Source organism: Colobus angolensis, unplaced genomic scaffold, assembly GCF_000951035.1.
Source record: "Colobus angolensis palliatus isolate OR3802 unplaced genomic scaffold, Cang.pa_1.0 Scaffold625, whole genome shotgun sequence".
Taxonomy (NCBI): domain Eukaryota; kingdom Metazoa; phylum Chordata; class Mammalia; order Primates; family Cercopithecidae; genus Colobus; species Colobus angolensis.
In genome coordinates, this window is record NW_012119877.1 from 188,588 (window position 1) to 198,347 (window position 9,760).

The 9,760-nt window shown below is 33.8% G+C and overlaps 1 protein-coding gene across 1 annotated transcript; it reads left to right on the forward strand.

The window, feature by feature from the left end:
* Window positions 1-7,872: 7,872 nt before the first annotated feature.
* Window positions 7,873-8,802, forward strand: LOC105527457 (olfactory receptor 4L1). Its single transcript, XM_011963786.1, has one exon. The coding sequence runs from the start codon at window positions 7,873-7,875 to the stop codon at window positions 8,800-8,802; it is 930 nt and encodes a 309-aa protein (XP_011819176.1).
* The last annotated feature ends 958 nt before the right edge of the window (window positions 8,803-9,760 follow it).

Genomic DNA, 9,760 nt, shown 5'->3' on the forward strand with positions numbered 1-9,760 from the left:
CTAATGTCAAACTTTAAATTATTCAACACAACTGACTTTAAAAATTTCTACTTCTTTAGTATGTTTTCTTTATACACATTGTTCACTTTTAATAGTACATTTATAACATATACATGTAAATTATTTATGTGGAAGAACTACATGCAGAAAAGTTTGAAGATTATTCTTCTTGAGAATTACAAAGTTGCTAGAGGGAAGATAAGAGGAGAGCTTGAGAGTAATGTGAGGGAAAGGAAGCTCCTTTAAATCAAAGATATCTACTCTACACTTATTATATCACAGCCAATCAACCAACACTCCCATAGCTATTTTAGTCAAGCTACCATTCAGAGAGAGCCACAGCATATTACAGGGCCAGAAATTAGATGTAAACATCGCTCCTGGTCATACTAGGGCAGAAGCCTCAGTGGTTTCACAAGTCCCACTGAAATTTGGATTCCCAGAACTCCATCAAATCTGCCCCCAAAGTGGTTCACATCTTTTCTAAAAAGCCAGAAAGCAGAATGCAGAATCATATATGGGGCATCATAGAGAATAAAAAGATTTTTAATTTTGAATAACCTCTTGAACAACTTGTTCCTCATACTGTGCCTTTAAAACAGGTAAGTAAAAATATTGTAGCGAGCTGATTTATTAGAACTTCAATATACTGAGGATGATATTTTAATTTGTTTTGGCTGGAAGGAAAAGCCTTTGGCATGTAAGGTATTAGATCCCCTTTAAATGGGGAGATCACATAATAGCATCTCACAAAGAGCTGAAATCAACAATTTATATGAAAATTGAAAGAAAATACGCCATCAAAATGATATTGGAGAGTAAAATTGGCTCATAGATGGTAAGTGATTAAGTATGACGAATAAACAAAAAAAAGGGTAAATTCTGATCATTATGAAAAACTCATACTATCACTGAAAATAATAGAAAAGCTAGCAACTCTTTTTGGCAAATAGGGAATATTATTTCTTTTTGTAAACTTTCAGGTGTTGACAGAACATGTAAATAAACATACCATATTGACAGTTGAAGAAGGAACTGGAGAGAGAGAGAGAATTGGTGATCATAATTAGATACTTGGAAAATCTCCAAGTAAATCTTACCATTAAACAATAAATACAAAGGAGATCTTACAGAAATAATGAGGAAGAAGTCCTTAGAAGATGTCCATAGTCAAGGGAATAAAGAAAATGTAAATAATTTAGAAATCTCAATATGAGTATTCTAAATAGTAGAGAAAGCAGAATAGCAAGTTTCCAAATCCAGATGGCAGCTAAAAATATAAATTCAGATACAGGAGTTTAAGAAATTTTAAACTAGATTAAATTGGATTTGCCATATGTCCTTGATTATTTCAGAGTGAAATATATTTGAGTTCAAGAAGCTGGATAGTACTAGAAAACTGTATTTAAAAATACTAAATTAAATTATTTAAGATAATTTTAACTTTAGAGAGAAAACAAAAAAATGTAAAACAGTTGAAGTTTTATTGCATATAATTCATATACTAAAAATTCACCCATTTTAAGTGCACATTTCAATTATTATTATTATATTTGCATAGTTGTGCAACCATCACCGCAATCTTATCAATCCATTTTCATTACCACAAAAAGAAACATCATGCCCATTTACAGCAAGCTTTGGCCAAAAGCAAACACTAATATCCTTTCTGTCTCTATAGATTTGCCTTTACTGGACATTTTCTGTAAGTAGAATTATATAGCCTGTGGTCTTTTGTGTCAGACTTATTTTACTAAGCATAATGTTTTTGAGATTCATTTCTGTTTTAGCCTAATTAGGTATAACTTTTTTTGAAAATCATAAAATCAGTCAAAATTGAAATTATTTTCTTCAAGTGGCTATAAGAAAAAGCAAATATTTACTTTAACAAATTATTTTAATATTAAGTAATATGTATTATATATGCATGGACAAGAGCAGAAATGTTTATATTCAACTACTTAATAAAATGAGTCTCGGTCAATTCCTTTCATAAGAAGGATTTATACAAAAAATTCCCAGGATTGTAATCTTGGATTTACACAAATGACATAGATTAAACACATACCCCCGAGTGCCCATCCTCTGCCTTGCCAGGAGCTTATACCCACATCATCTCACCTAATACTCATGACATCTTGGGGGGTGATTCTGCCTCTATGACCTGGGAAGATTTACTTAATTATGTGGATCTTGATTTTTCATTTACTAAACAAGATGTGTAGAATAATACATTACAAAGTTCTCTCTTAGCCTTAATATATTGTTCTACTTTCAATTTCCTTCAGAGACTATAATAAATTATTTAGTAAAAGTAATTATTATTAACTGTATAATTGATTATTCATGGAAAGCAAATTGTTCTCATTAATAGAATTGTCTAAGCTTTATGATAATCTATTTTCATTAATCTACATAGCTTTTGTACACTCGATTATAAGAATAGGCATACTGTATTAAGTGTAGACTAGAGAAATAGTTTCAGAAAGCTTGCTTAGAAAGGGAGAAGAGTAAAAAGAGAAGCAAATGCTGAGAAAGCCATCAACATAAATAAATGCCAGGTTTTCCTCTGAAATAAAAGGCAAAATAAAGCTTTCTTAATTAACTTATGCTAAATTGTATTGATTTCTTACCCAAGTTTTTCTGTTGTCACTGTATCTCAGGGCATAAAATCACAGGTAGCAAAGCTATTTACCCTCAAATTACAGCTGGTATCTTCATTCTGTCTAGCAATGATCAACTCTTGCTGTTTTCCCAAATGTATCTAGTTATTGTTACTGCTGTTACAGGAGTCTCAAAAGCAAAATTATTGCTCCTTTACATGACAAGCATTCAACACAACCCTGTAAAGAAGATGTGGCCACCGATGCAGCGTCCTCCAGGGCCACAGCCTGTCATTGAGTACCCATTCAGTGTGTTCCTACAGGAACTACATTACATCATCTTTATCTTTATTTTCTGTAATTTGTAACCATTATCCATTTCTTAAAAATCTCTCAGATACGAAAACAATAGAGGTAATTACATTTGGATGATGATAATACAATATTTTGGCAGAAAACTGAGGAAGAATGCAAACAAGGAGAGAATTACAAGTCATTGGAGAAAAGAAACCAGGCATTTCCTATTCATCTAAATATCTTAATCCAGTCTCCTTTCTAAGTATATCACTCTTTCTTTGCACTGCTCTTCAATCTTTTCATTTTATAGATGCTCACACATTTTCTACTCCTCATCCTTTTTTGTTTACTTACCATAAAAAATTGGTTTTTAAAAGTGTTTTGAAGATAATACGACCAAGCCTGAAGTCATACCTAAAAGTGTCACTTGAAATTGATCTCTACTTTTCTAAACCTCTTATGACATTTTGCATATACCTTGTACCAAATTACATGTTTTCTTACATGGCTCATTTGCTATTTTTTGTTTGATAATCATGTCTCTCTAGATTGTAAAGTCTCCAGATATGGGGGATTGATTCATTCTGTATGAGAAAATAATACAGTTAATTGTAGCACAGAGGGATCCCAAAATACTTATTGAATCATATCCCCAAACCCACTCATATGGAACATACATATTCAATCAATAATTAAAACTTTGGCTGTAAATGTATAGCAATTTAGTTTTTGAGACAAAATGGTGTTTTGGTATAAGCCCAGATTCTGGTGTCAAACTAACTCAGCTTGAATACTAGCTCTCATCCATGTTAGCTGTGTAACCATGAATAAGTCATTAACTATTTGAATGTCACAGTTTCCTTACATGCAGCATGAAGACAAAAATAGTACTTACATCATGGTATTGTTATGAGCATTAAACAAATTAATGTATATGAAACACTTAGAATGGAGCCTGGCACATACTAATCACTTAATTGTGGTTGACCAGTTTTGATCACTGTAGATTCCATGAACACTGTCTAAAAAACTGAGTAATGATGATTTAGTGTTAAACTTTACACCCAAATAGAAGCAATACATTAGGACTAAATCACTTTACTATTTACTTCTAAACCACCTCATCTGTACACATATACACAACGCACAAGCTCCTCACCATGAACAATGGTAACACAGGATCTGAAAAAACAAGCTCAAAAAGATCTAAAGCTGAGTCCTTGTTTCCTGTTATTCTCAGTACGGGGATACCTGAGAGATATTGCTGGTTTGGTTCCAGACCACTACAACAAAGTGAATTTCACAATAAAGTGAGTGACAATTTTTTTGATTTCCTAGTACATATAAAAGTTATGTTTACACTTTACTGTGGTCTATTAAGTATGCAATAGCATTATGGCTAAAAAACAGACATACTCCAGTTTTTAAAAGTGTTAATGATTATCTGAGCCTTTAATAAGGTAATCTTTTTGCCAGTGGACAGTCTTGCCTCAATGTTGATGAGTGCTGACTGATCAGGGAATTGATTGCCGACAGTTGCAATGGATGTGTCAATTTCTTAAAATAAGACAATAATAAAATTTGCCACATCAATTGACTCTTCATTTCACAAACTATTTATTTGTAGTATATGATGCTATTTGATAGCATTTAACCCAAATTAGAACTTATTTCAAAATGGAGCAATCCTCTTAAACCTTGCTGCTACTTTATCACCGACATTTATGGAATATTCTAAATCTTTTGTTGTCATTTTAACAATGTTCACAGCATCTTCACCAGAAGTAGGTTCCATTCCCCCCACCACCCCCTCAAAAAAACACTATTTGCTCATTCACAAGAAGCAACTTCTTATGTTTTAAAGTTTTGTCATGATATTGCAGCAATTCAGTCACATCTTCAGGACTCTTCTAATTCTAGATCTCTTGCTACTTCTACTATATTTGCAATTACTTTCTCCATGGAAAATCTTCTTCATGGAAAGTCTTCTCCATGGAAGTCTTGAACTCTTCAAAGTAATTCATGAGGATTGGAATCAGCTTCTTCCAAGCTCCTGTTAATGTTGATACTTTGATCTCCTTCCATGAATCATAAATGTTCTTAAGGGCATCTAAAACGGCAAATTATTTCCTGAAAGTTTTAAGTTTACTTTGCCCAAATCCATCAGAGAAGTCATTGTCTATGGCAGCTATAGCCTTATAAATTTTTTTTTTTTTTGAGACGGAGTCTCGCTCTGTCGCCCAGGCTGGAGTGCAGTGGCGCGATCTCGGCTCACTGCAAGCTCCGCCTCCCGGGTTCCCGCCATTCTCCCGCCTCAGCCTCCGTGTAGCTGGGACTACACGCGCCCGCCACCACGCCCGACTAGTTTTTTGTATTTTTAGTAGAGACGGGGTTTCACCATGTTAGCCAGAATGGTCTTGATCTCCTGACCTCGTGATCCGCCCGTCTTGGCCTCCCAAAGTGCTGGAATTACAGGCTTGAGCCACCGGGCCCGGCCACAAAATTTCTTAAATAATAAGATTGAAAATGAAAATTACTTCTTTCTCCATGGGCTGCAGAATGGATGTTAAATCAGCAGGCACAAAAACAACATTAATCTGCTTGCACATCTCTGGCAGAGCTCTTGAATAAATAGTTGCATTGTCAATGAGCAGTAATCTTTTCAAAGGAATCTTTTTTTTTCTGAGCAGTAGTTCTCAGCAGTGCTCTTCAAATATCAAGTAAACCATGCTGTAGAAAAATGTTCTGTCATTCAGGCTTTGCTGTTCCATTTACAGAGCACAGGCAGGGTAGATTTATCATAATTCATAAATGTCTTGGATTTTTGGAATGGTAAATGAGCATTAGCCTCAACTTAAAATCACCAGCTACATTAGCTTTTAATAGAAGAATCAGCCTCTTTTTTGAAGTTTTGAAATCGGGCATTGGTTTCTCCTCTCTAGCTATGAAAACCCTAGACAGCATCTTCTTCCAATAGAAAGCTGTTTCATTTATATTGAAAATCTGCTGTTTAACATAGCCATCTTTATCAAAGATCTTAGCCAGATATTCTGGATAACTTTCTGCAGCTTCTATATCAGCACTTGCTGCTTCACTTTGTAGTTTTATGTAATAAGAATGGCTTCTTTCTTTACACCTCATGAACTAACTTCTGCTAGCTTCAAACTTTTATTCTGCAACTTCCTCTACTCTCCCAGATTTCACAGAATTGAAGAGTTAGGGTCTTGCTCTGGATTAGGCTTTGGCTTAAGGGAATGTTGTAGTTGATTTGAACTTTTATCCAGATCACTAAAACTTTCTCCATATCAGCAATAAAGATGGTTCACTTTGTTATTATTCATGAGGTCACTGGAGTAGCACTTTTAATTTCCTTTCAGAACTTTTTCTTTGCATTTACAATTGACTAATTGTTTGGTGCAAGAGGCCTAGCTTTCAGCCTGTCTCAACTTTAGACATACTTTCCTCACAAAGCTTAATCACTTCTAGCTTAAAAAACTTTTTTACAGACTTTGTTGTTTGGAGCAGTTTTAAGTTCATAGCAAAATTGAGCAGGAAGTACAAGAGTTCTCATATTCCCTCTGATGCCACATACAGTCTCCCCCACCATTAACAGCCTGAACCAGAGTGGTACATTCGTTATCACTGGTGAACCTACACTGCACATCATTATCTCCCCATATTTGCAGTTTACGTTAGGACTTATTCTTGATGTTATACATGCTATGAGTTTTGATAAATGTGTTATGTATTTCCAAGTATAGTAGATACAGAACTGTTTCACTATCCTTCAAATCCTCTATACTTCTCCTATTTCTTCATTTCTCCCTTCTTCATTCTAACCCCTGGAAACCACTGATCCTTTTACCATCTCCAGTTTTTTTCTTAGTTTATTTCAAGTAAAAGACATGCAACTCTTCCTTTTACTTGAACACTTAGAGGCTATTGCAAAGCTACTAATTGGTCTAAATCCAATATTCTTGTGTCTCAAAGAATAGCCAGGCCTGAAGAGAAGGAGAGAGATGAGGGAAGAGTAGGTTGGTGGAGAAGTCAGAAACAACATTTATCAATTGTCTGCCATTCTACATGGGCACGGCTTGTGGTGCCCCAAAATAATTAAAATAGTAACATAAAAGATTACTGGTCACAGATCAAATAACATACGTAATAATAATAAGAAAGTTTGAAATAAATATTTTGGGAATTAGCAAAATGTGACACAGAGACATAAAGTGAGCAAAAGCTGTTGGAAAAACGGTGCCAACAGACTTGCTGGACCCAGGGTTATCACAAACCCTCAGTTTATAAAACATTAAATAACTGCAAAACACAACAAAGTGAAACACAGTAAAAGAGGTATACCTGTATATTAAAAATAAAACTTATTTTTAATAAATTTATATACTTTCTTCCAGGTATAATTAGCTCCTGATTTGTGTGTGTGCTTTTTTGTTTGTTTGCTTATTTGGTTTAGAACCATAGGAAAACCTTCACAAATTACTTCAGGGATGTAGAACAATGTAATCCTTCATTTTCTAAATCTTGTATTCCTTATATACTGGGATAACATAATCTCAATACGTGCAGGTACCGAATACTATAATAATAAAAGGCAAAATAAAAAGGAATTAATTAGTATCTAATCTTTATATATGAACAAATGAGTAAGAAAGTCAAGATCCATTGATAAGAGTATCATTTTATGGAATAAACAATAGAAAATGGAACTTCTAATTCTTCAAATGATTTGTAATTACTGCATATCTATAAGAATATTGTTTCCAAGTGATATAATATATAGTCTAATCTCAAAGTATAAACATTGCTGTGTTGATATATTTAAAATTATATGATCTCATATCATCAACTATTATCACCAACTAATAGAAACAGAAAAATATTGGTGTTAACTGTGACTTATTTTTTAATTCTCTTTGTATATAAAGAACTTCTGGAACCTTTCTGAGTTGAGTAAATGGATCTTAAAAATGGATCTCTGGTGACCGAGTTTATTTTACTAGGATTTTCTGGACAATGGGAACTACAAATTTTCTTCTTTGTGACATTTTCCTTAATCTACGGTGCTACTGTGGTGGGAAACATTCTCATTATGGTCACAGTGACAAGTAGTTCGACCCTTCATTCTCCCATGTACTTTCTCCTTGGAAATCTCTCTTTTTTGGACATGTGTCTCTCCACTGCCACAACACCCAAGATGATCATAGATTTGCTCACTGAACACAAGACCATCTCTGTGTGGGGCTGCATGACCCAGATGTTCTTTATGCACTTCTTTGGGGGTGCTGAGATGACTCTTCTGATAATCATGGCCTTTGACAGGTATGTAGCCATATGTAAACCGCTGCACTATAGGACACTCATGAGCCACAGGCTGCTACATGGGTTTGTGACACTTTCATGGATAATTGGTTTCATACATACCATGAGCCAGATAGTTTTAACAGTGAACTTGCCTTTCTGTGGTCACAATGTCATAAACAACATATTTTGTGATCTTCCCCTTGTGATCAAGCTTGCTTGCATTGAAACATACACCCTGGAATTATTTGTCATTGCCTACAGTGGGCTGCTCTCTTTTACTTGTTTCATCCTCTTGCTTGTTTCTTACATTGTCATCTTGGTCAGTGTACCAAAAAAATCATCAGTTGGGCTCTCCAAGGCACTGTCCACATTGTCTGCCCACATCATTGTGGTCACTCTGTTCTTTGGACCTTGTATTTTTATCTATGCTTGGCCATTCAGTAGTTTGGCAAGCAATAAAACTCTAGCTGTATTTTATACAGTTATCACGCCCTTACTGAATCCGATTATTTACACCCTGAGAAATAAGAAAATGCAAGAGGCCATGAGAAAATTATGGTTCCAATATGTTAGTTCTGCATAGAATTTCTGTATGTTAGCACTATATAACTAACTTTTAAATACTATGATAAGATAGTTTGAATAGATTATATATAATGCATCATTTCACTTTTCTTATGTTATAATAATAATTAATGCATAAGAACAATACTAAATTACTTTAAATTTTACATTTAAGACTTTTATAAACACAAGGATAATTAGAGATCTACAGGAAAATAGACATAAAAATAGACATAAATAGACATAAAAAGGTTATTGAGGATTTTTATCATATACATTCAATATATGCATTAATAAACAACTGTAAATGAATATATGAATATATGAATATTATTAGAGATTATTTTAATATATATTGATAATTAATGTTATTCATAAATTTATACTATTATCAAATGAGGTATGAACAAGTCATAAATTAAACAATGTTAATGGGAAAAACAGAATTCTAATTTCTTGAATCAGTGGAGGCAAAAAGTAAGAATGAGTCCACAAATTCAACAGCACAGTGACTATAAGATGCCAGAGAAAAAAGCCAATGGAAGAACAATTTCAGTAGAACTACAAAGAACAGCCCTTGAAACCAAATGCTCTGAGGAATATAAGTAAACACAGCTGACTTTCAAACTTCAACAAATAAAAAGAAAAACAAAATCCTTTTAATTTTGTGTAATATACCACATAGCTTTACCTTTTTAAGGGCTTTTCGTAAAATTACAGCTAAATTTTCCTCTGGTAGGATTCTAACCCTTATTGCAACTATAAGCTAAATCTCATGTTTGTGCATGTTGGAGAGGGAAGTGAGAAGTGCATTCAAAATTTGAAATAGTATGCATTGATAGTTAAGCTTACATATTTTCTCTTAATTAAAGACACCATCATTTCTTGCTTGTGCTAGGTGATAGAACTTTGTAATTAATCCTAAATCAGTTACATAAATCCTTTCTTCCATTCAATGCATTCTCTACAAGTAGCCA

Coding starts and splice junctions, on each gene's coding strand:
- LOC105527457 (XM_011963786.1), top strand. CDS start 7,873: ATGGATCTTAAAAATGGATCTCTGGTGACCGAGTTTATTTTACTAGGA.